The 25,014-nt window shown below is 40.0% G+C and overlaps 1 protein-coding gene across 2 annotated transcripts in view; it reads right to left on the bottom strand.

Moving 5' to 3' along the window:
* The window catches only part of itsn2b (intersectin 2b), a 53,563-nt gene that overhangs the window by 5,451 nt on the left and 23,098 nt on the right, over positions 1-25,014 (bottom strand). For both annotated transcript variants that reach the window (XM_036136529.1, XM_036136530.1), the window contains exons 10-36: positions 24,255-24,392; positions 24,022-24,104; positions 22,637-23,061; positions 22,407-22,556; positions 22,180-22,320; positions 21,776-21,863; positions 21,330-21,469; positions 18,015-18,175; positions 17,170-17,903; positions 16,977-17,098; positions 16,065-16,319; positions 15,785-15,981; positions 13,545-13,600; positions 12,849-13,015; positions 12,341-12,371; positions 11,172-11,293; positions 10,166-10,262; positions 9,861-10,052; positions 5,061-5,182; positions 4,803-4,909; positions 2,579-2,762; positions 2,298-2,396; positions 2,125-2,208; positions 1,939-2,022; positions 1,797-1,859; positions 750-899; positions 69-187 (exon numbers count right to left, since the gene is read on the bottom strand). In XM_036136529.1, the coding sequence (XP_035992422.1) occupies positions 69-187; positions 750-899; positions 1,797-1,859; positions 1,939-2,022; positions 2,125-2,208; positions 2,298-2,396; positions 2,579-2,762; positions 4,803-4,909; positions 5,061-5,182; positions 9,861-10,052; positions 10,166-10,262; positions 11,172-11,293; positions 12,341-12,371; positions 12,849-13,015; positions 13,545-13,600; positions 15,785-15,981; positions 16,065-16,319; positions 16,977-17,098; positions 17,170-17,903; positions 18,015-18,175; positions 21,330-21,469; positions 21,776-21,863; positions 22,180-22,320; positions 22,407-22,556; positions 22,637-23,061; positions 24,022-24,104; positions 24,255-24,392 (4,311 nt within the window). The remainder of the gene's footprint in view (positions 1-68; positions 188-749; positions 900-1,796; positions 1,860-1,938; positions 2,023-2,124; positions 2,209-2,297; positions 2,397-2,578; positions 2,763-4,802; positions 4,910-5,060; positions 5,183-9,860; positions 10,053-10,165; positions 10,263-11,171; positions 11,294-12,340; positions 12,372-12,848; positions 13,016-13,544; positions 13,601-15,784; positions 15,982-16,064; positions 16,320-16,976; positions 17,099-17,169; positions 17,904-18,014; positions 18,176-21,329; positions 21,470-21,775; positions 21,864-22,179; positions 22,321-22,406; positions 22,557-22,636; positions 23,062-24,021; positions 24,105-24,254; positions 24,393-25,014) is intronic.

Genomic DNA, 25,014 nt, shown 5'->3' with positions numbered 1-25,014 from the left:
ACAGAGTCCGTAAAACCGCAGAACTAGCTAAATTTCTCAGAGTGTAACGGTTGTTTCTGTGCTGCTACCGTTCGTTGATGTTGTCGGTCTTCAGTGCGTAGACTTTGTCGATGTGGGAGATGTGGAAGACTGGCTCGTCGCTGGAGGGATCAGGAAGCTTCACCAGAACTTCGTTCAGCAGCACAGGCTATGGGAAACAGAAGATGGCTTTCATATATAGAAACATGCAAACAGCATGAAAATTAATGACTATAAATTATCGTTGCAAACGCACAGAGACATTTACTGGGAATTGAAACAGGATTGAATCTGACATGTTAGATTGTTTTCATATGTGTGAACACACCACATCTCAGAGTTCTCCTGTCTGTAACAGCATCCACACTGAAGAGTGTTGCTGTCAGCATCACATGGTAGCACTAAGAAATTTAGCCCTTTTAAGCATCATCTCTGTTTAAAAATGAAGTCAGGTGAAGAAGCTATTTTCACTGTCTGTGGTTCACTGAGGTTGTGGGAGTTTTATAGCAACTCACTCTCACTCATATGGTGGATTGCTGCCTCTGCTCCTGTAATAAATGATCAATGAAAGCTAAAATCAATGACCATAAAGGTTGGAAGGCTAACAAACGATTTATTTCTGATGCCGTCATCAGCGGCAGATCCCAACCTACAAAAAAAAAAAAATCAAACCAAATGGGCACAGGTCTCTGATTGGTGGATCTTTGAATATAACAGGTAAGGTTTCTTACTGGTTTATATATCTTGAGCTGGACATTGTTCCTCTTGCTGAACAGTTTGTCAGGCCCCGAAGAGGTGAACTGTTTGGCAGCGTAAGTTAAAAGCAGGAAGTCGTTGAAAAGGAAAGCCCAGAGGTCCTTGTTGCCTTTTGCCTTGTACATCTGAAATAATACACGTTAAGTGATTTACAAAAAAATAAAGCAAATACAGTTTGAAAATCTTGGATATGAACTGTTTTTTTTTTCAGGTAAAAATCTACTTTTCAAGCATAAAAAAAAACACATTTAAGCTAGTCTTTAAGAGAGCTAAGGGACATTTGCAGTACAGGTTTTTTTTCTTCTAATATTTTCAATACAGCTCAAATTTCCTAGATTACATTTTAGATCTGTGGTCTTAGTTCAATATATATTTCCTAAAATGGCTAAGTGACCCCAAACCTGATGCATCTGTTGCCGATTAAAAAAAAAAATCTCCCAATAAAACACACACAAAAAAACAACATTTTAATCTTTAATTTGATGTTTTTCTACAAGGGTGCCCCCCTGGTGTGTGTGTACTTGTACTTGAAACTGAGCGAGAACATTTTTTGCACATTTAACTAGTAAAGGGAGGACTTTGATGTAAAGTGACCTTTTTTTAATAAAAAAAATAACAACACAAAATAAGGAAACTATATTTAATGAATTAAATTAATATTTCTCGCTATTGGCCTTTAAAGGGTTAAAATACCAAAATATACTTAATATCTGAAATGAATATTTCTCATTTATGTAGTTTTCAAAAACTGATGTGTAAATTTCCTGTCATTTTAAGGAAGCTGCATTTTTTCTGCTTAGCAACACAAACATTAAGAATCTAAAGGACATATTAGGGGCTAAGATTTCAAGTTTTTTGCTCAATTGATTTTTTTATAAAAAAGATTATTTTTTTATCAAATAAACACTCCAGTTCTTGATATTGTCTTTTATATTTAAAAACATTTATAAATCTAACTTTCTTCTTCAGAACGCGCAGACCCACTTGACCGTTTGACTAGACGAAGAGCCGGCATTACTCACCTTACCGCTGTGCAGCAGTTTTCTGGGGCCCAAACAGTTAGTCAGAGAGTTAAAGACCAAATTCTGTGAGAAGAGAGAAGGTTAATTATTCTTCTGAATTAGATTGCCGATATTAGAATAATCGATGCTTGACGTTGGATACCTCCACAGCTCCATCGCACTGTACGTGGTTCTGGATCCACTCGAGTCTGTCAGAGTTCTCCTTCTCCCTAACGCCCTCGTTCACCTGGACAGGAGCATCCATTGAAATGAATCAAACACCTGGATGCTGCTGCACGCAGACCAAAGATCTATAACTTATGACTGGGAGCAAAATGAGCTTAAGAACCTGTTGACAGAGTTCCTCGGCCTTCTCCAGAGCCTCTTTCAGATGACCTCTGTCAGGATGGCCCTCTGCTGTACACTCCAGTATCTGTTCACACACCGGAGAACGTAGCTCATGAACAAAGCCGATGATGGATCAGAAAGTAACACGGTCAGGTCATAAACTGGAAGACCTACGTTTTTAATGTGCAGTGGGTAGCGCGTGATCCTCTGCATGGGCTTCAGCAGGAAGCTGGACAGCGGCATGCCCTTACACCTGTAGTCTGTTGCTATTTTCTGACCAAAAGAAGAGGAGATATTAGCCGAAGAAACATTAATATCAAAAATAATATTCAGCCTGTGCCAAAATCCCAAAGTGAGCAATGTGCATCCCTCTTTGTAAATGTTGCTTCTGCACCAAAGCTCCATTGTTTCCTGACCTCTTTCCCAACTTTTACTTACTATCCCCGCCCTCCTACCTTGAGGAATGCTTTGAAATCTGGCTCATTGTCGGTGCGAGTCTGGAGCAGCGCGGCGCCGTCGAACTGGCACGAACAGAAGCTGATGTAGGGCTGCATGTGGGACAGCTCGGAGGCCAGGATGTCTCCGATCATCTGCACCGGCACGTTGTCCCCACTGGCTTTCTTACGACCTTGGAGAGCCCTAAATATATGAAATGTAATCCTTTGTAAACACCAACTTGATAAAATCTGTAAATTTTATGGTCAGAAAAATATATTAACAGCTGCCCTTATATAGCACCCAGAACCTAGTAGCGTATTCATAAAGTTTGAGCTTTTATTGGAGCTTCGTGTTGTAAACCAAAAAAGTACCATCATTATTTAGCAGATTATACAGATTTTGGGGTACTAGTGGCCTTTATTAAACTATAAATGTGACAAGAAAGAGGAAGACATGCAGCAAATGAACCAAAACAGGAAACACAGCGAGGACTATAGCCTCGACACACCTGAGGTGTCCAGTGCCCTAAAAAATACGACATGGTTTTAAAACAGCTATAAATCTTTTGAGCTAAGTGTGTACCTGACCAGACAGGTCAAGGATGATGTGCAGATGTTTACAGGAAGGTTAGGTTGTAAAATCTGGAGATTTTATAGATCGCTGTTCAATCAATCACTCCCAAATGTAAAGATTATGGCACAGAGCAAAGGTAAACAGACCTGGCCGTCCATCTAACTAACAGCCCAGGCAAGAAAGGCTTTAATCAGAGTAGCAGCCAAGAGGTCTGTGGTAACTATGGAGGAGCTGCAGAGATCCACAGCTTGGGTCTGTGACTAGATATCTATTAGTTGTGTACAATACCGATGAGACTTTTATGCAGAATGGCAAAAGAAAGCCATTGTGAAGGAAACAACAGATTTAAGCTTTACAACATGACATGTAGGCGACACAGTAACCATGTGGGAGAAGATGCTCTGCTCAGATGAGACTCAAGTTGAATGTTTTGGCATGAATGGAAAGTGGTAGGTAGGGAAAACCTACACTGCACTACACCCCAAACACACCATCCCCACAGTACAACATGGTGGTGGTAGCATTATGCAGTGGCCCAGCGTTTCTCCAGCAGAAACACAGAAACATGTTGATGGGAAAACGGCTCATACAGGACCGGAAGACAACCAATTAAAGGCTGCAAAAGACTTGAGACTGGTGTGGAGGTCCACATCACAGCAGGACGACAACCGTCAGTGGAATAGTTTACATTACAGATTATTTGTTAGAATGGCCTAGTCAAAGTCCAGACCTAAATTCAAAGGAGAATCTATCGCAGGAATTAAAAATTGATGTTCAGATTGGGCTGTTTTACAAAAAGAAACGGACATCACTGCCAGGGTCTAGGAGAGCAAAGCTGGCAGAGACAAACATAAATATAGCCACATTTACACTACCGTTGTTAAACCGATCCATGCCGAGACCAGTCCGAGCTTGGATCAGTTAACCAAGCCGAGCCTCGATCTGACGACCGGTTACACACCAAGCTTATCTCGGTTCCTAGGTTGCTCCTCGCCTCCTAGTGACGATCTGCAGTACTACTGTTCTCTGGGATTGAAGGCGGGACTGAGCAAATCAAAACGGCGGCGCCAGTAACATTCAGGATGCTATGCTTGATATTGTGATATTTCGATGTTTGCGGAGAGTCAGGGGAAGAAGGCAACCATTGGTGAATTTATTTGAGAGAGTCGGCTTTTGGGAAGTGGATGAGACAAACGGATGTCTAATAAGGATTTACAGACGCCGGAAACAATGACAGACGCTGAGGTTCATCACACTGCTAAGCAGAATCATCACTGGAAACCGTGTGGCACGGTAAGGAAGCTAGTATTATTATGAATGTCTGAAATTTGTCTGAATGGAGTGTGAATCGGGACGTGCAGCCAGACACGCCGGAAAACCCGCGGACAGTCAGCTGACTGTAAGGGCATGACGCGGTCTGCTCATGCGCTCTTCGTTATCAGATAACCGGGATAAAAAAAAATAAAAAACCGTCCGAGACCTCCCCATTTAGTGCGGTCCGGTTATGTCTAGCTCGGTTGAGTTCAGTCTGCTGACCATTTACACACGAGAGTTATCTCGGTTACCGAGCTCGTACTGGTCTCGGCTAAGTTAAAAAAAGGGTAGTGTAAACGGGGTATATTTTAGCAAAACAAGTAGATCCATGAGCTTCATTCACATGATATTTACTTGACAAGTTTACTGTTGCAAGCCAGAAGTTCCTTCCAGTTGACAAAGATCATGCTCATCTCAGCTTCACTCAGCCGGCGGGACTCAGACATCGGCTTGAAGAAAACCTACAGACAGACAACAAAGTAATAAGATAAATGTATAGAACTTAAAATCTAAAAAAAAAAACGAATAAAAAAACAGACATCTTACTGTCAAATGTTTCGTGACATGATTTTACATAATTTGCAGGACTTTTGTATTTTTTTATTTTTTTACCTCCAGTACAACCTGCAGGTCTTCCACATATCGCTCCTCTGTCTCGATCAGCTCATGGATGTAACCTTGTCTCTTCTTTTCCTGGGGGCTTAGAGAGTCCAGGCTGGTGGGGTCTGAACACCCTGCAGGACGGGAACAAGAGTCTAAACATTTCGGCTTAAATCCCCCGCAGCACTGCTAAGTTACAATCATTTTTGGGACACAACAACAATTCTGTGTGCTAATTTCAGATACTTTCTCTAAGGAGGCAGGAGGAAAAAAAAGGAAAGAAGGAAAACAATAATAATTTCAACCAGTAAATGAACACTTACCGTGTAAAAGATCACCATTGTGCCATTCTGAGAAGCCCAAACAAAGTGACTGCTCCTCAGTAAGAGACTCCTTTCTTTCCTCTCCTACCCTGACCTCATCGGCCGTCTCATCCCAGAGCTTTAAAAACTGAAATCTGCACTGTGAAGCCATTACTGTGGCTAAAGGTTTTCTCTCTTTGTGTAAAACAGCTCTGGCTCTCAGTTTGTCTCCTGCCTGACTCGTCTCATCCGCCCCTCCAGCCGTTATCTCCCCTCAGTTCTGAAATCTGTTTGTACCAAAACAGGAAGAGAGATTCCACCTTTCTCTTTATGCTCTCAGGGCTGTTTGGAGGAGATACAAGCTGAACATTTTTCTACTTTCCCACCTTAAAAAAAAAAGCTAGAAAAACTAGAAATACCAAACGTGATTTTCTACAAATGTTCCCTAGAAAGATTTTCTTTTTAAGAACTGTGAGAAAATTTGTATTGGTTTGGGAAAAATTGAGAATCCAGGAGGTACAAATAAATAACCGATGAAAAAGACTTCTTTTTTTTACATTTATCAGTTCATCTAAATCACATTCATGGTGTTGGCACAGAAAACACCGAACAGGCACACGCACACATAAACACACACAGTAAGGCTTACTAAAGATGCAAGACTTCCATTTGCAAAAGAAAATAGATTTCACTAAACTGTTGTCTCAAATAACCCTTTATTTTTTTATTTAGAGTCAGAAAAATATGCCGTCTTAGGCAGAAGTAGTTACAGCACATCATATCAGAAAAAATATTAACACCTTCTCCATTATATGTTCTGCTAAAAGCTCTTCTTTTATGGTACATTCAGCAGCTTTGTGTCAGTAAGTTGTCTCTAGTTTCATTTGGAAAAAAAAAAATGCTTGTGCTTAGTCAGGTTCGTATCTCAAGCACACTCGACCTGCTGCATTTGGGAAAGGCTGATCTGGCAGACGTGGCGCCGTCAGAAATGCACACAGCCCTGGTTAAATGGCAGATTTCTGTGCTCAGAAAACGAGACCATGACGAATGTTTAGAAATCTTTTACCACGTATTCAGTCAAAGCTTCGTTTTAATGATTCTGACGTATACTTGGACCGCCTGACGTCAACAATTAAAATCCCTCTCCTTTTTCAGTTTTGGGCCAAAACCGGCTTGAATTTAGGAGATTCTCCATTACATGATTTTCAGATATTTTAGCCGGGATGTTTTCTTTAAAACAAAAGACTTTGGTCTTTCAAACCTAGACCCTACGCCTGGAAAGTACTGGTTCAATGTCTTGTGTCAAGGTTGTGTAGACCTATAGAACCAGGCTATTGCTGCTTTTTATTTAGACTTTATATTCAGTGGAGCTGTGCAAAAAATTAACATTAAAAGGTGGAAAAAGATTTGAAATTATTGATCTTGGCCTCATTTTTTTCCATCACAAGTTAAGAAGACTTTGTAATACGCTGTTCCTGCCTATTTCCTTTTACCTTTTTTACATTCATACATTTTTCAAAAAAAATAATTAAGAGCAGCAAGAAAACAGGTAATTGAATTATTATAAAGTGCAGCAGAAATTCACTTTTGACCCATGACAGTTTACTTCCTCCTTTGAGGGGGGGGGGAATAAACAACTTTAACACAACGCTCTGTTTGTTCAACCGCAACACCACTTATGGCTTTTAAATCTATTACAACACCTGTGACCCAAACTGAGACAGGCTGACGTTTTCCAGAGGCACTAAATCAACACACAGCGGTTACAGCAACAAGCAAACCCGACATGAGAAACCAAAGCATAAAAACATCCATTTTATAGCCACAGAGAACATAAAAGATGGACGCAGCCACAGAAACATCCCTTTCTTGGAGTACTGCTTCTGCAAAGTTCTGCACAAGGGATGCACCGACTGACTTTGGTCTGCAGAAAAGCCCCATCTACCTTGTTGTTAGTTTTAGTTGTTAGTGTTAGTTCATTGTTTGCTAAAAGAAAAATCATAAAATAAGCGTTAAAGAATACTTGAATCCTGCACTTGCAATTACTGAGAGTCACAGATTTGAGTAAGAAGAAATGTCCTTTTTTCTGACTGGCCTTTTCACACAGTCTGTTCAAGGCGGGACTGGAGAGCCTTTGTTGTTTATTGCCGTCTTGTTAGTAAGGTACGGAGGAGAATGTGTGGGGGGGATCAAAGTGAGCCTCTGAACCCGGAGATGTCACAAAGCAGCATCAACGCTTGTCTGTAAAAGAAAGCCAAGACAGCGGAAGACAAACCTCTAATCAGAGACGCCGTTTTGGATTCTGTGAAGCTTTTTTTTTTTAAACAGAGCCTCGCGTCAGCATTCACACACCTTCAACTTTTCTTCATTTTGTTCTGCTACAACCACAAACCTCAGTGTATTTTAATGGGATTGTATGTGACGGTCCAGCAGAATGTATCGCATCATTGCGAGGTGGAAGGAGAATGATACACAGGTTTTTTATTGTTTTTTATACATAAAGAGAAGGTGAGGCATACATCATTTATTCAGGTTTCCTGGATCATTAGCTTCTATGAACAACTGTTACTGCAATTAGAGCTGCATCTAGCACCTTCATACATCTCCACATTAACATTTCTGCCCATTCTTTTAAAAATAGCTCAAAATAATCCAGATTAGATGGAAAGACTCAATTAATTGCATAGATTTTTTTTTAAAGTTTCAGGCCACTGATTCTCAACTGGATCTAGACTATGCTATGATGTGAACATCCCACTGTTTAAAGTCACTATGCTGCTATAAAGTAATACTTCATCCCAGTCCTGTGTATTTTGCAGCCTGTGAAAGGTTTCCTACCTGTATTGTATCTGTACTGTACCTGTACTGTTTGATCTCTGATCAGCTTCCTTGTAAAATCGTCACCCTATCATGATGCTTTTGTGGAGTACACGACAAATTGTAGTGCTGTTAGCAGACTTTCGCACCTTTGCTGTGAAGCTTTGCAGCTTCTCCAGGGACCCAGGCAGGGCTCCCAAGAGCAAAATCTCCAGATCTCTATCGCTGACCTGTCGGCTGTCATCATGATGCTGTTTGCTCTCTAATGTTTTCTATGAAACCTCTGAGGCCATCGCAGAACAGCTGCATTCATACGGAGATTAAATTAAAGACAGATGGATTAAAGTAATTAGTTGACAGCTACAGGTTTTGCTTTGGGTATCAGAATAAAAGGAAGTTTAATACAAAATTTAAGGCACACTTTCCAAGTTTCGATTTGGGGAAAAGAAAAAAGGAAAACCATGTGCCATTCTCCTTTAACTTCACAATTATGCACCAATCAGTGTTAATCTTTAATATTAAATACCCCACCCTTCCCCAAAAAAACCCAAACACTGAAATTTGTGGCTGTAAAGAGTGCAAATGCGATGAAAAGGTCAAGGGGTATAAATACTTCTGCAAAGCAGGGTTTATTCTGAACAACACAGATATACGAAGCTAAACTGCATTTGTTACCTGAGTGGAAATGACCAAATATGGCAGCTGTGGCGTGTCTTACTACTCTTAATGCAGATGAAGGCTGTGTAAGAAGGGCCATAGGCTTTTATAGAACCTTCCCCCAGTCTGCAAACACAGTCGCCCCCTGCTGGCAATTAAGAGAACGCAGTTTTCTGCATTCTTCCTGACGACCAGCAGGGGGCGAGGAGGCTATGTCCATCTTTTACATACAATCTATGGCTAAACAACAAGCCTTTTTGAGACCATTTTTTAGGGTTGGTCTAGGAAACATCAAGCCCTGGATAACAACAACAACACAAGTAAGAGGACTAATAAATGAAAGATAGACAAGCGACAGAGAAACCCACTATCGCTCCATTTAACACACCTTTTAGCAGATTTAACAACACCAGTTCAAAATCCAAAACAGGCAGAAAAAAAAAAAATAAAATCGAAATAAACGCGGGAATTAAAGGCACAGAGGTTTCAACAACCCATAGAACCAACACAGAGAGCCAAAAATCATTCAAAGTTTCCAAAACCATTCCAACACCCCAAATTTATCACATAAAGAGCGGCATCTCTACTTTCACTGGTCACCCCTCAAAAAGATCTAGTTTGCAGAGTGGTATAAATCGCAAGGAAGAAAGTCCAGATTCCCGCCCCATCAAATCAACAGAGTGTGATAGTGGGTCTCTGTGGCCTGAAGGAGGAGCAGAGGTGGTGGAGGAGGAAGAGTCTTTCTACCACCCTAGAAGGAGAAGGACAAAGCGGGGGGAAAGAGAAAGAGGGACGGAGAAATAAAAGTTAGGAAGGAAGAAGACAGTTAAGAGGAAAACAATGGGTCAATGAGAAGAAAAGCCAAACTGAAGGACAGTCTTTGATCGGAAATTATAAAGTGATAACAGGTCGAGTTTAATGAATCAGCAGAGTTAGGATTAGTTTCAGGCGTCTGAAGAAATAGAGAAAAGCCTCCATTTAAAAACACGCGTTTTTGCTTTGATTTTTTTCCGTAAAGATTCTAAGTTTTACTCACATTTCTGGCTGGGTTCAGTGTCCGTGGTCATCTGGACGTAATTGAAGGGGAACAGGCCAGTGACCCCATTAACTTCTCCCCTCCACCAGTCGGGGTTGCTCTTGTCTAAAACGTTGATCAGTTGCCCTTTAGAGAAGCTCAGCTCGTCCTGGTTGGCGGCCGTGTAGTCGTATATGGCGATCACCTGACACACTGAAGAAAGAGTACTGCCGTCATTTCTCAAATCTTGGATGTATTCTTTTCAGCAGATGTGTCCCATCGAACCCAACATCCCCCATGTTGTATCCAGAGCTGGTGCGTCTTACATGGCTGTTGGGCTGGAGTGGATTTGCCGCTGTTGGATCCCAATATTTTAACATTAGCGGCAGGGAACCAGCCTTTCTGTCGTCTCTTGCCCCGTGCCTGCAGTCAGAGCAGATCAACACACACAGGTCACTACATTTCAATCACAGAGAGAGAGGATGCTGACAGACTCTTCACAATCACAAACTCTTTCTCATGAGTTGTTGGATAAAAGCAACATATTTCACATTAGGGCTGAACGATTTTGGAAGATAATCTAATTGTGATTTTTTTTCCTTATTATTGCGATTTGTTTCAAGTTTAATTTATCATGTGTTTTTAAATATATACAAACAACAAATCAATCCGTTTCCTCGCCGTGCGGATTAGTTGCTAAAAGACCCACAGCATATAAACTCGAAGCGGAAATGATTGCGTTCTGCCTACAATATATTTCAACCAAAATTGCAATTTTGACTTTTCTTCGCATTAACCACAAGCAACAAAAATGGCCTCTAAATAAATCTGTTTATAAACAAGGACTATTTAAAACAAGAACTTTTAATGTTTCTATTGATCAGAATATTATTCAAGAGAACAGCTTTTAATTTAATTGGACATCAATCCTTGTTGAACATAAAGTGCAACCAACAAGCAAGTCTATGTATTAAACTGATTGACCTGTACTTAATGCTATGTATGATTATATAAACTCTAAAACAAGTAATAAAATTAGATTATCTCTCTGCTGCAGCTCTCCTCCCTTCCATGAGGAGCAAACCCACTTTAGACATTTTATTGACACCTAAAGGACGGGTCTAATTCCCTAATTGTTACATAGCCAAAAATTGCAGACCTCTGCCATTTGGAAATTCAGTTTTTTTTTAATCGCAATTATATTGAAAATGCGATTAATTGTTCATCCCTAGTTCACATTGATACAAATTAAGGTTTAGAGCATCAAATAAATAGTTTCAATAGTAACAAAGATGAGCTGAGAGTATTAACAGAAATAATTATCACACAAACCTGAAGTTCTCCGAGCCACCAGCCAGAACGGTTCTTGCTGAAAATGAGGATGAGCTGACCGGTTTCCAGACTCAGCTGCTCTGGGTTAGCAGAGGTGTAGGCTTTGGTCACCTGAGCGATCTCTGCACACATCACACAATCATAACTTTAAATGTAGCAGGCCACCAAGATTTTAATTTTCATGCTTTAAAGTTATGTGGATAAGCAGTACACTTAATAAAAAAAGGTTTGAATAAAACACTCTATCCTCTTTTTAACAGTTGGTCATAATTAATGGGAAGCCGTTGACAAGATCTAGCTTAAACTTCATCACACGAAGGAACTCAGTGTGAGGCAAAATTTGCGGCAAACATTCACAAAAAGGAGAAATTGTGTACGTTCATACTGTACATTTTAAAAAAACTTTACTGTAATACTTAAACACATCAGGGGTGAAACTTTGCTTGTTTGACTGCAAAGTCTTGGACTGAGAAACTTTGGTAAATGACTGCCTCCTGCCTGCAAGAATAAAACTTCCCTTTGGACAAAATCCAAGAACTATTTTATCTAAACGCTTGCACTTTATAAATTACAAATTTAATCCAGATTATTTGCTGTATGACACTGTATCCAAGGTTTAGGAAAGGCTACAAGAATAAGCCCTAAATAACCCGAAAAAGTCCATACAGACTCAATTAATGGATCATCACACTATGAAGTAACTCATAGGAAGGCGATAAGGAGTTAATGTTATGGGCAAGTGAATAAAGTAATATTAATAAAATATTTCCAGGGGACTGAAATGGACAGACATTCTTAAATGTCAGCTAAAGACATTTTGATTTTTACATCTGCATCACCAATTTCCAGTCTCCAAGTTTTTTTTTTTTGTTTGTTTTTTTTTTTAATAAATAGGGCCCAACTTTTGCCCAGAAAGTGACGTACGCAGGTTGAGCCCACTGGTCTTAGTCAAGTTGCTTTTATATTTAACAAACATTTATTTAAAAAAAATGACGCCAAATTGTCAAAGATAATAATAAAAACCCCAAAACAAAAAAGTACACCAGTGTGTATTAGGTGCTCTTTTTATCATGAATGTGTACTGACTAAACAATGACTGCTTTAAAGAGGATCGATAATCCTTGTATAAAAAGGAAAATAGGTTGAGAAAGAAAATCAGAAGAGCGTACCTTGCTTTTTCTTTCCAGATACACTTGATGTCTAAAGGGAGAAAAAAAATGCCTTGGTTGAATTCTAATCCATATAAACATACATAAAACAAATAAAGGCACACTTTAAGATAAAATGCAATAATGATATTTTGTGGTATTGTGGCGCAAATGAAAGTAGAGCATTTGTGTCGCTAACTGTTACAGGATAAAGATAAAGCACAAACCATGTTTTGAGACATAAAAGGGAACATTTAATGATAATTTCACAAAACGGAATGGAAAAATCTTTTTTAAAAGCTGACAAAAACAACTTAGTTTGAATCACACAGTTTGGAAATGTCGTCAATTAGACCACAGGATAATTACAATCATCAGGGTAGTTTTTGTGCCTTTTCACTTCAACGCAAATTTCTATGTCGGAAAACTAAAGATTAAAAATAATGATAAATATTCCAAATCTCTTGAACCCATGCAGCACTACCGACATTAATGTTACAGTATGCGGGTTTGTGCGGGGTGTCCTTACATCTGCCTCCTTGGGTTTGACGTAGTTGCCCGGGAAGAGTCCTGTGTGTTCGCCCGTCGACCCGCGCCACCACTCTCCTTCTCGCTTGCTCACTAAGATCACGTCTCCCTCTGTGAATGTCAAGTCACCGGGCTCCGGAGACTCGTATGTGTACAGCGCCACATACTCTGCGATAAAAACAAAACAAAAAACAGCTAAACTCTACCGACAATGCAGTCAGGTGTTATCTGTCGGACCAGAACAACCAAGCAATTTCCCTCTGGGATTATTAAAGTATATCTGATTCTGATTCTGAATAACATTTTCCTTTGTACCACACTGCAAAAACTGAACTAAAATTAGGAAAAAAAAAAATTAAAATTAGTGTATCAGTCCTTGATTTGAGTGGGTAAATAAGATTATCTGCCAATAGAATAAGATTTTTGCACTTAAAATAGGAACAACTCATCTCCATCATCTTATTTCAAGTGCAGGATGTCTAATTATCTTATTTTAGGGGTCAAAAGACTCATTCCATTGGCAGATAATGTAATTTATCTGCTCATATCTAGGACAAAAAGACACATTTTAAGAACATTTTACCAATTTCTTTGGCCGTTTTTGCAGTGCAGGCATAAAAAAAAAAAATTCATGCAAAATTAGCAGCACATTTAAAAATAATGGTGTAAATCCACAGTAATGTGAGTTTTACTTTACCTTCAGGCTGAAGGCTCTCAACAGAATCAGTGCCATCTGAAGAGGAGTTCTTGGCTCTATAAACAGAGGAAAACTACATTAGTTCACTAGAAAAATCGTTTCCATTTGCCTTGCAGCTAACCTTAAAAGGGGCACCACATCATTTGACTTTATGAAAATGTATACGACAGTAGCTCACTCTGGTTGCATACAAAGTTTTTATGAAAGATTATCACATCCTACTGGTGTGTTAATTGTTATTTTGGTGTTTTATGCTTTGTTTTTGCTCAATTTGTAAGTTAAAAAATTGCCTTTCGGGTTTATTTTTTAATAACAGAGGAACTACAACACTGCACATGCGCAGCAGGAGATAAAAGGGGATAAAATAAGGAAGCGGCTAACGGCTATTAGTATCTCGAAGCGAAACAATGAAGAAAGATCCAGTGAAACAAAATGCAAAAAATTATATGATTCCAAGAGGCAAAAGACTGGAATGTCACTGGAAATATAATATGACCGTAGAGTTGATTGACATGAGAAAATGTTCTGATTTGAGCCTCTTAAAGTAGCTGCAGATCGGTGTATTTAATTAATAACGGTTTGGTCTTTTTTTTTTTTAATTGCATATAACGTTACGTGGCTATATACCTTTAACAAGAAAACAGGAAAGGGATAAAACGCATACAGAGAAATATAAGCAGTAACCTCATCAAGCTGAAATTAGGTGTTAGGATTTTGCTCTTGACGCCTGCAAACAGGTGAAGTTAGGAACGAGAACCGGACTGACAGGTAAACCAAGTTCAACAGCTTAGGATTCAGTTTCACCGCAACATTCATGCCCAACACCAGCCCAGATTTATAATACACAGTATTGCAAGTACAAACTCATTGAAGTCAAATAAAAACATACGCAAATTTCAGGGGTGTTGTCCCAGATCAATCAGCATTCACTTCTCAATTTGGTCAGTTTTTCAATTTCTTTCAAATAGTCTGGGTGTATAGATGTATATTATTTAAATTCCCCTACTCTGTTGCACATTTTCTGAATCTGAGTACAGCCTTTTTAAATAACTGCAGTTTTTTTTCTTATACTGTAAATCTGTCCATACTCTACAGTCTCTTATTCTTACTTTGAGTTTTTATATTTTCACTATTGTGGGAATCTGCATGATTCGACGTCCCCATCACTTTGCTGCTGGTACACCTGAATTTCTCCACCAAGGGACAATAAAGGATATTTCTATTCCAAATCTTTCTTACATAACCCGATAAACACGTCTGAAAAATACAGAGGAACAGAGTCGATGGCGAGCAACACAAGGACCCTGAATAACTGCAAATCATTTCATGGATCTTTTCTTTTTAGCTTACTTGCAAAAAAAGTTAAACATTTTGTTTCTGTACTTTCTGTGTGGATAGATTTTTCTTTTTAAACCATGTTGAGTGAGTAGGTGAATACAAGAAGAAATAACTTTTTTTAAATACAGACCAGACAGCAGATCAACCATAACCAGGTCTATAAATCATCAGTTATTTTATTCTTCTGTGAAAAGCATTTTAAAAACTAAGTCACAAAATGATTCAAAGACTCAGGGAACAAACCATAGAAGTAGATCAACATAACCTGAAGCGGTCTTTATAAAAGACAATCTCTTTAGATAGAAAATATATATTGTTTATATTCGTTATATTCTTTATGCTGTGTCATCATCCTTTCTGAGGATGATGACACAGCATAAAGAAAAGAAGAAATCTGCCTGCCATGAATACCTTTCCTATGTGAACACTTCTGTACAGGAACCCCATGTCATCATGACTCAGTGCTGCTGGTTTATTCAAATAAGAATATATCACAGTAATAATGAGTCGTCATTAAAAAAAGGCAGGCATGTATTTACTCAGCTAGTACATATTGAGCTCATTATGGGTTTGTAAGTTAAATGTAATAAAGAAAAAATGTGTTTTAGCCTTGACAAAACACTATTAAGTGTTATAATAAACTGTTCTGTAAGGTCTGTATTTTTCTAAATTATTTAATAAAAAAAACATATTGCCCTTATGTAATGTTCTAAAAGTATGAAGAACTCTATTTTTGGGTTTTCATTAGTTGTAAGGTATGAACATGAAAACATGCAGCATGTATAAATCACTTGGGGTGAGCTCATAAATGTAACTTTTTAAACTTAATTAATGCATAAAAAAAGGAACTTCTCAATGATATTGTGATTTACAGAGATGCACCTGTGTGTATCAGTACTTACTCCGATCCATCCTCTTCTCCTAAGACGGTTACATAGGTTTTAGGGAACCAGCCCTTTTCCCCCTTCAGCTCTCCCAGCCACCAGTTCTCCTGCTGCTCCAGCACACGAATCACGTCGTCCTTATTGAAGTTCAGATGGTTGTCCGTCTTTGCCGTCCAGGAACACAGCGCCTGAGCCAACAGGTTCCCCACCACCGGCTGAAACAGAGACAACGCCTTTAGAGGACGTTCAAAAGGCTCAGAGCGGGAGGGGGAGCAGCTGCATATCCCGACGTTCTTACCTGTCCTTGCGTGTCAGCGGGAGCAGAGTGAGGAGACTGAGTCGGGGTGAAAGCCGACTTTGACCCCGTTGCCTTGACAGCTTCCAGCGCGTTGGAAAGCTGCGCCTGAATCGACGGCTTAGATGGGGCGGCAGCGAGGGGCTTAGCCGCTTCTGATGGAGCGACCTTCTCTACATAGCTCTCCGGGAACCAGCCCATCTTCCCCTGTTTGCTGCCGTACAACCAGCCCTCCTCTCGCTCCGTCGTCTCATCCACCTGACAGAGAGACAGAGGGAACAGCGATTCTTACGCCGCATCAGGAAGGACGGGAGACGTCTGAACTAGGGCTGGGCGATAAATCGATTTAATCGATTAATTCGAATTTACAATTCTTTAAGATTTCATTTTTGGAAAATCTGGATTTTTATTTTGCCAATACACTCATTGGGTTTCCATGACGAGAACAGCATGTGATGCTGAATATATGTTTAGGCAAATGTATTGTCAAAATATTGTTAAGTAGAAACTTTTTTTTTTTTACCATAATACGAGGTACTTCATTTACTTATTTACTTTTTTTTTTACTTAGTTTGAAGTTCACAAGTGCAGTGAAGCCTGTTCTTAGCTCAATGTGTAATACCACTAGCAGCAAATGTTTTGTTATATTTTCATTGTTTATAATTGCACGGCTGCCATCTTGTTTTACAAGTTTCACAGCTTGTTTTTAGTTGCACTTTGAATTCAGGTCAACTCCCTGATGAAATGCTTGACATAAAAGCAAGGTTTTAAAATAATTTCTTTAAATGAAACAAAAAGGAGGAAGAAAAAAAAAATCGATTAATCGGATTTGGTATTATAAAATCGGAGATTTATTTTTTAATCCATATCGCCCAGCCCTAGTCTGAACACGAGAATGACTCCTGGGGATGTTACCTCGATGACGTCATCCGCTTCAAAGCTGAGCTCTTCGTTGTTTCGTGCCGTGAACGGGTAAAGCGCTTTGAAGGGCGTGAGAGCGGCGGACTTCCTGTGTTGGGTGGCCTTCGGCTGTCCGCCTGCAGCAGCACATCAGGATCAGAAAGTGTGTCGACAGAGTTAAATCCAGGAGACGTGGCGATGGACTTACCCTTCCTCTCCTCCAGTCCTCTCAGCAGAGCCGCCACAATATCTATCTTCCCTCCGTTGGGCTGCTGCTTACGGGATTCCTCCTCCTTCTTCCTCTTCTCCTCCAACTCCACTTTCCTTCTCTCCTCGTCCTGCTGCTGGTGAAGCCTTCTTCTGTCTTCCTCCCGCTTCCTCTTATCCTCCTCTTCCTTTCTCCTTTTCTCCTCCTGCTCGTGCTTTTTCCTCTCCTCGGCATCGCGAAAGGCCGCTTCAGCTGCTCGGTGTCTCCTTCTCTCCTCCTCTTCCTTCTCCCGCCTGAGCTCTTCCTCTCTCCTTTCCTCCTCCAACCTCTTCCTCTCCTCATCCCTCTTGCGTCGGTCCTCCTCTTCTTTTCTCCTCTTTTCTTCCTGCCTCCTCTCCTCCTCCAGCTTCTTCCTCTCCTCCTCTAGTTTTCTCCTCTCCTCCTCCAGTTTTCTCCTCTCATCCTCCTGCCTGCGTCTCTCTATTTGCCTCAGACGTTCCTCTTCCTCTCTCTTTTTCCTCTCCTCCTCTTCTCTCCTTTTTCGTTCGGCCTCCTCCTTTGCTCTCAGCTCTCGCTCGGCCTGCTCCCTGGCAGCCTGGATGAGAGCCTGTCTCTCCCTCTCCGCTTCCTCCCTCTTTTTGGCCTCCCTCTCCTCCTCAAGCCTCCTCTGACGCTCTTCTTCCTCCTTCCTCAGCTGCTCCTGCCGCTGACGCTCCTTTTCCAGTTTAATACGCCTGTGAAGACATGCCTAGCGTTACTATGAAATGGACCCCTAATAAAAAGCTAATTTAGTCTTAAATATGTTTACTTAGATTTTTATAACACGGTTAAGTTCTTCTCCGCACCTTTGAGCTTCCTCCTCCTCTCTGCGGCGTCGTTCCTCCTCTTGTCGCTTCCTCTCCTCTTCCTGTTCCTTCCTTCGGCTCAGCTCACGCTGCTTTTCCTCTTTGATGCCACGCAGCTTCTCCAGGGCCGCCTGCTGCTTTCTCTGGCTCTCCTTCAGGTCCTGACACACATTGAAATACTCAAATTTAGAAAAAAATCAAAAATGCACGGTAAACACTTATAGTCACAACATATTTCTCTGCTTTCTGCAGGCCTTCTGCAAATATAGGAGATCTAAAACCTTAAAACTTCTTAGTAGTAAAGAGTAAATATATATGATAAATGCAATGAAAATAGTAAATAACATAAAATATATAGACATAGTAATAATAATTCTATCAATAACCCAAAGAACTGATACAAGTACATCCTCTTTGCAAAGGTGATCACAGCCCTTGAACTTTTTCACATTAAAAATCACAACTTTCTGTGTTTTTTTGGAAGTTTTGTTTTAGAGCCACACAAACAACATCTTAACTATATAGGAGGAGATATTCTTTATGTTTTTACAAATAAAAATCTGTGTGGTGTGCTTTTGTACCCCCCAGGTAGCCGTAAATAAAATCCAGCACAGCTAATTAAATATCACCACTGCTGCCTTCCAAGATGCGGTCATCCACCTGAAGCGACTGGCCAGGTAACGGAGGCATTAAGAAGCAGCCAATAAGGACCTAGTAACTCTGGAGGAGATGCACAGATCCAGAGCTCATATGGGAGAATCTGTTGACAGGAAAATTTTATAGTATACTATACATAACTTGCTTTCATTAAAAAGTGGCAAGAAGAAAGCCAGTGTTGAAATAAAACAATTCAAACTCCCATTTAAGGTTTGCCAGAAGTCACACGTAAAGAACAGAGCAAACGTGAAAGACGGTGCTCTGGTCAGATATGACCAAAAATGTAAGTGCTTGGCCTACTATGTGGAGCACTAACAATTTCCCTAACATCCCCTTAGACCGACAGGGAAACAGTTTAGAGTTGATGGAGAAATGGTTGGAGCTAAACACGGGGCAGTCCTGGAAGAAAACCTGGTAAAGGCTAAAAAAGACCTGAGAATGGGGTGAAGGCTCACACCTCAGCAGGACAACAACCCTAAACATGCACCCAGACCTACAATGGTACAGATCAAATTAGTTACGTTAAATCTGGCAAGGCTTGGAAACTTGTGTTCACAGGTGCGCTACATCCAAACAAGCAGGTCATTTTGCAATGAACGAGTTTCAAGACTTGGATTATTTTTCTTCTACTTGCAAATGATGCACTACTTTGTGTTGGTTGATCAAATAAAATGCAAACTAAATACACAGCAGTTCATAGCCGTAATGAAAAAGTGTTGTGAGCACTTTTCAAGGCACTGTAAAACTATAAAGCAGCGTAAAAACAAGAATATGAAGTGAAAATAGTCAAGACACCAACAAATAAACAACTTTGTCAAAGACAAATTTGGTGGGAAAAAAAACATAGTAAAGGGAGTTGTAAAGCGACCACAGGTGGAAACCTTTAGCAGGTGGAAGAGTTTGTGGAGGCAGGTCAGCAGACAGAAGACAGCCTAAACCAGGGGTGTCAAACATACGGCCCGCGGGCCGGATCCGGCCCGCCGAACAATTTAGTCCGGCCCTGTGGCTAAATGCATTATCATTATTAAAAAAAAAATAAAAAAAAATTTTTTCTTTTTTTTCCCAGTGTCCTGTCTGGCAATGTGGCAATAATAATTGTTGTCTTAATGCCAAAAAGAGCACATCAGATTTGACTTTCACAAGTGGAGCAGAACTGCTTTTGCCATAGTGCTCCACTTGATTTATGAATGTGAATAGTTTTATTATGATTCATGTGGGGAATATTTCAAATAATATGGACACTACAATGGGAAAGTACGAGAGGAAATGAATAACAAGAAGAAAAAAAACAAAAGGTGAAAGAAAGAGGAGATAAAAGGAAGAGAATGATAAAACAATTAGTGAAAAAACATGTACTTCATTCATTTGAAAATATGCAGTTCCTATATTGTCCACGAGGGGAGCTGTGTTTTAATTAGCAGATTAAGCTTCAGGTGTGGAAAAATTTAAATAATTTCTTAATTTTTATCTGTTTGATGTATTTTGTCATGTAGGACAGTGTTTTTAAGTTCCAAAAAATGTGAATAAATGTTTTTCAACATTGTATAATCACTGTGATCAGTTCTTATGCATAATGCACAAGTAAATGTTTAACTGAGTAAAAGTATTGTTGAAATTGCACATACTTTTCTTAAAAACGCTGAGGTTATTCATAATATATTGTGTAAAAGTGAAATTAATTTAATATAAAAATCAACAACAAGTCCACATTTATTAGTTCTATTTAATCTTGCAATGAGTTAATTCGTGTGGCCCTCTTGAGATCAGATTAAGCTGCATGCGGCCCCTAAACCAAAATGAGTTTGACACCCCTGGCCTAAACCATTTGGTCCTCAGCCCCTCATACTGTAAAGCAGGGAATGAGGGGGCGAAGAGGAGGAAGGGATGAAAGTGTAGGACAGATTAAAGAGGGTACATGGTAAAAGATCAAGTTGGCCAAGACAAAAGGAAAGTCCAGGAAGCATTAAGGAGTGTAACATACTCAGGGTTTAAAGGTTTTGCATTGATGTAACAGTATTAAAGCGAGGCAAAAATCACTTTTTACAGGCATGCATGACCATACCAGCCTACAGCCACGTCTAGAACAGGTAAAGCTAATTACATCTGAAGGATCTGAAACAGATGAAAGGCGGGGGAAACCCTGGAAGAGGTCGACTGTCTCATGTATTGAATGGCTTTTGTCTCTTTTTATAAAATCTGATCAAGAAAAGTAGGCATTAGAAAGAGCAAAGAAGTTATGAAACTGAAAAACTCCTTACAGACTACTTGAATGTTCACTCCTGACTGTCCCACTTTAATATTATAGATCTTCACATTTATTTAATATCAAAGATAACCGCAGTAAATATAAAATGCTGTTCCCGATCAGATTTCTTTAAGATTACACACTTTGAATACAAAAACCACTGCGGCTGTCTAGCATTCGTCAACTTGTACGTAATAATCTTTAACCTGCTTTATTTTTATGATTGATCCTCTTATATCAGATAAACATGTGCAAACACAGCTGATTATCTTTACACCACTTAGAGCGTTCTCCATTGTTTATATGAGCAACTTCTCTGTAAACGCTGCTGTGGCATCTGGTGCCATATTAGGCTGCTCAGATGACGCCATGCATTCATTCATTCATTCATTCATTCATTCATTCATCCTCACCTGCATGTCTTTGTTACACAGCTCCATCTGAGCCACTTTGGAAGCCGTTTCTTTCTCCAGAGCCTCTACCCTCTCTCGCAGTTTCATGCACGCACCCCTCTTCTCCGTGACTCCCACCTTTAGGGTGGATATGGTTGAAACTACAAGCAGATGAAAAACAGAGTTTGTCAGATAACATTGTAACCTGGTTTGGCTTACTAAGCTACTAATCTCTTAACATCTAGTTCTTGCAGCTAGTACAATCCTTTTTTTTTTTTGACAACAGAAAAAAAAAAAGAAGAAAAAGCATGCTGCTCGTCTTGTGTGGTACCAAAATTTCATGAATCACATTTAAATTTATTAAAATGCTTTAACTATAACAAACTAGTTCAGTAGTTAGCCGCTCAAACACAAATTTTAATCAATCAGCTTGTCAGAAATTTACGAGTTCCCATAAATGAACTGACCAGGCAGGTTATTCAGAGACATATTTTGAAGTTTTTCTGTCAGTCTTTTCTTCTCTGGCGTCAGCTGAGACAACTTCCTCTGAAACTCCTAAACACATGGAAAAAGCAAATATGAATAATGAAATATGAAATTAATTAAATACAATATCAAATTACAAGATAAAACATATTTACTCATAAACATATATCAAATTAATGTTTTATTTTAATTTGTTATTTAAATTTATCCGATTTATTTTATATCCATGATAACTATTATTTAAAAAAAAATCTTTTACAGTAAGATAGGCTGCATATTAATCATAAAATAATGTATAAATTAAACTATAAAGAGAAAACATTAGAAATACATTGAGATAACACAGATTTGACCAAACTTAAAGACAATAAAATGTGAAACAAACCTCTATCTGTCTTTGCAGTGCGTTAATATCCTGTTGCTGTGTGTCTTTCCTTTGATCGATAAGATCAAACTCGGTCCTCTGGAGTTTCTTGTTGTTCTGAATGTCACGCAGTCGATCAGAAATCTGACGCTGTTTGTTCCCCTGAACACAAACAGCTGAGATAAACTTCCAGCCCGGCATGCATCTGCTCCAACCACTGGATAAAGGGACGTCTCCTCAGCACTCACCACGGCTTCCAGGTCCATCTCCAGACTCCTCTTCTTCGCCTTCAGCTTGATGATCTCGTCCTGCTCCTGCTCCTTCTTCATCTTCAGCTCCCCCCGCTTCCTCCTCTCAAACTCCTCCTTCCTCTGTCGCTCCAGCTCCCGCTGTGCTGCCTGGAAGGACCGGAGGCGCACGCTCAGGTTAATATCCATCCATCGGGTTGAAGCAACTCTCAGCAATGAAACCTCCTCACCTCTTTCCTCTCCTTCTCTCTCTGCCTCTCCTCCTCCCTCTGTCTTTCCAGCTCCCTCTGTCGCTCCAGTTCCCTCTGCCTCTCAATCTCCCTCTGCCTCTCCAGCTCCCTCTGTCTCTCTAGTTCCCTCTGTCGCTCCAGCTCCCTCTGCCTCTCCTCCTCCTTCTGTCGCTCCAGCTCCCTCTGCCTCTCCTCCTCCCTCTGTCTCTCCAGCTCCCTCTGTCGCTCCAGCCTCAACTCCTCTTCCTTCCTCCTCCTCTCCTCAGCCTCGCGGGCCTCCCTCTCCCGCCGCTCGCGCTCCTCCCGTTCTATCTGAGCGCGGCGCTCCTGCTCCCTCCTCTCCGCCTCCAGCAGAGCTTGTCGTCTTCTCTCCAGCTCAGCGTTCCCTTGCTCCAGGTTGGCTTTGAACTTGTCCTCAAAGGACACTGCAAACAGGAATGGAGAAAGTTGTCTCTGAATATGTACTTTATTCTTTATATAATTATTATTTTATATAATTGCTAATTATTTGTTAAGATACCCTAAAAGATGATGCTGCTGAATGTGAAAAACTATGTGAGGTAATATTTGGGGAGTTCTAAACTCCTCAAATATTACACTGCAAAAACAAAACTAAAAATAAGTCGAATTTTCTTAAAATGAGTGTATTTGTCCTTGATTTGAGCAGGCAAATAAGACGATTTGCCAATGGAATAAGATTTTTGCACATAAAATGGCAACAACTCATCTCCGTCATCTTATTTCAAGTGCAGGACATCTAATTATCTTATTTTAGGGATCAAAATACTCATTCCATTGGCAGATCATCTTATTTACCTGCTCAAATCAAGGACAAATACAGTAAGTTCAAGAAAATGTGACTTATTTTTAGTTCTGTTTTTTTTTGCAGTGCAGAGGCGAAAGTTAAAAACAATATGAGCTCATTTATTGCCTGAGTTGCTTCCATGTCTCACTGCAAAAATACAGCTAAAAATAATAATTTTATTCTATAAATTAGTGTATTTTTCCTTGATTTGAGCAGGTAAATAAGATTATTTGCCAATGGAATAAGATTTTTTACACTTAAAATAGGAACAACCCATCTCCATCTTAAGTGTAGTTTATCTAATTATCTTATTTTAGGGGTAAAAAAAAATACTCATTCCATTGGCAGATAATCTTATTTACCTGCTCAAATCAAGGACAACTACACCAATTTCAAGAAAATTTTACTTATTTTTAGTTTAGTTTTTTTGCAGGGTGCACTTTGCTTATCAGTTACTTTTCTGTGACAATGAACACAGACTTTCGCGGCTGAGATGTGGTTTATTGTGACAGGCTGAGCATGAAGCAGCGGTGACACAAGGCTGCACTCTTCGAGCAGAGCTGGTAGGGGGAGTACTGACGGTTAGTCTTGGGTTTCTGTGGCGGTTCTGCTTCGTTGATCAGACCCGAGTAGAGGTTAGAGCTGGAGCCATTCGTTGCACTCCTGTGATACAGAGTTAAAATAAGTTATTACGCAACGCACAGCACGTTCTTAAACTGTGACAAACAAACTTGTGACTGCAGTCGGTGTTTTAGGCGCATGACAGATCAAATGGATTCATGCCAGGACTGTTTCCTGACTGTGTCCACATACCTCTGCGAGGGCGGTACCAGCTCAGGAGGCAGGATCGGAGGCAGCGGCTGGCCGCTCTTCGCCACGTCAACGAGATGCATAGCCAGGATAAACTCCTCGGCGGTCAGCTTACCATCCTTGTTTACGTCAGATAAAGTCCTGCAGGGACGACAAATAGGTAGATTCAGGTTTTTCACCCGACTGCTTTGAATTTTTGCAGATAAACCTTCAATGCAGGGCGTTTTAAAGCGCTTTAAATTTAATTATGGGAAGGATATTTTTTGGAGCAGCCTTGCAGGCTTTGTAAATGTTACGTGAGCAGAAGTTAACTAATATTATGGAAGCAAAGCTGCAGGTTCAGCTTCTAAAGCATGCTCATGTGTTCAAAGAGTCCCTGTGATAGTCCTGATCCATTTATGGAAAATAGGACCCCCTTATGGTCTGAATAGTTTAATGTCTTGAAATATATTATAAATTCTACGCCCGTTGTGATGTATTAAGCTCCATCCATCCAAACATCAGCTTTATCCAGCTTTTATGAAGAAAAGCATCCTCACAGCTTGACCCTCCCGCCACTAGGCTTCTCTGTGGGGATGATGTGGGGTTTTAGTTTTCCACCACTCTGAGTTTTTCATGAAGTTTTGGTTTCAACTGATCACAGCATCATCCACAGAAGCTTCAACGTAGACTTCATTTTCTATTTCTAATCTTTTATTTTCACCAATGTATTTTCTCACTATTATTTTTCTTTGCCAATTATCATTTATTTTGCGGTTTTGTC

The sequence above is a fragment of the Fundulus heteroclitus genome, chromosome 4, assembly GCF_011125445.2.
Source record: "Fundulus heteroclitus isolate FHET01 chromosome 4, MU-UCD_Fhet_4.1, whole genome shotgun sequence".
Taxonomy (NCBI): domain Eukaryota; kingdom Metazoa; phylum Chordata; class Actinopteri; order Cyprinodontiformes; family Fundulidae; genus Fundulus; species Fundulus heteroclitus.
The sequence above is the reverse complement of the archived record's forward strand: the minus strand, read 5'-3'. Positions and strand labels throughout refer to the sequence as shown.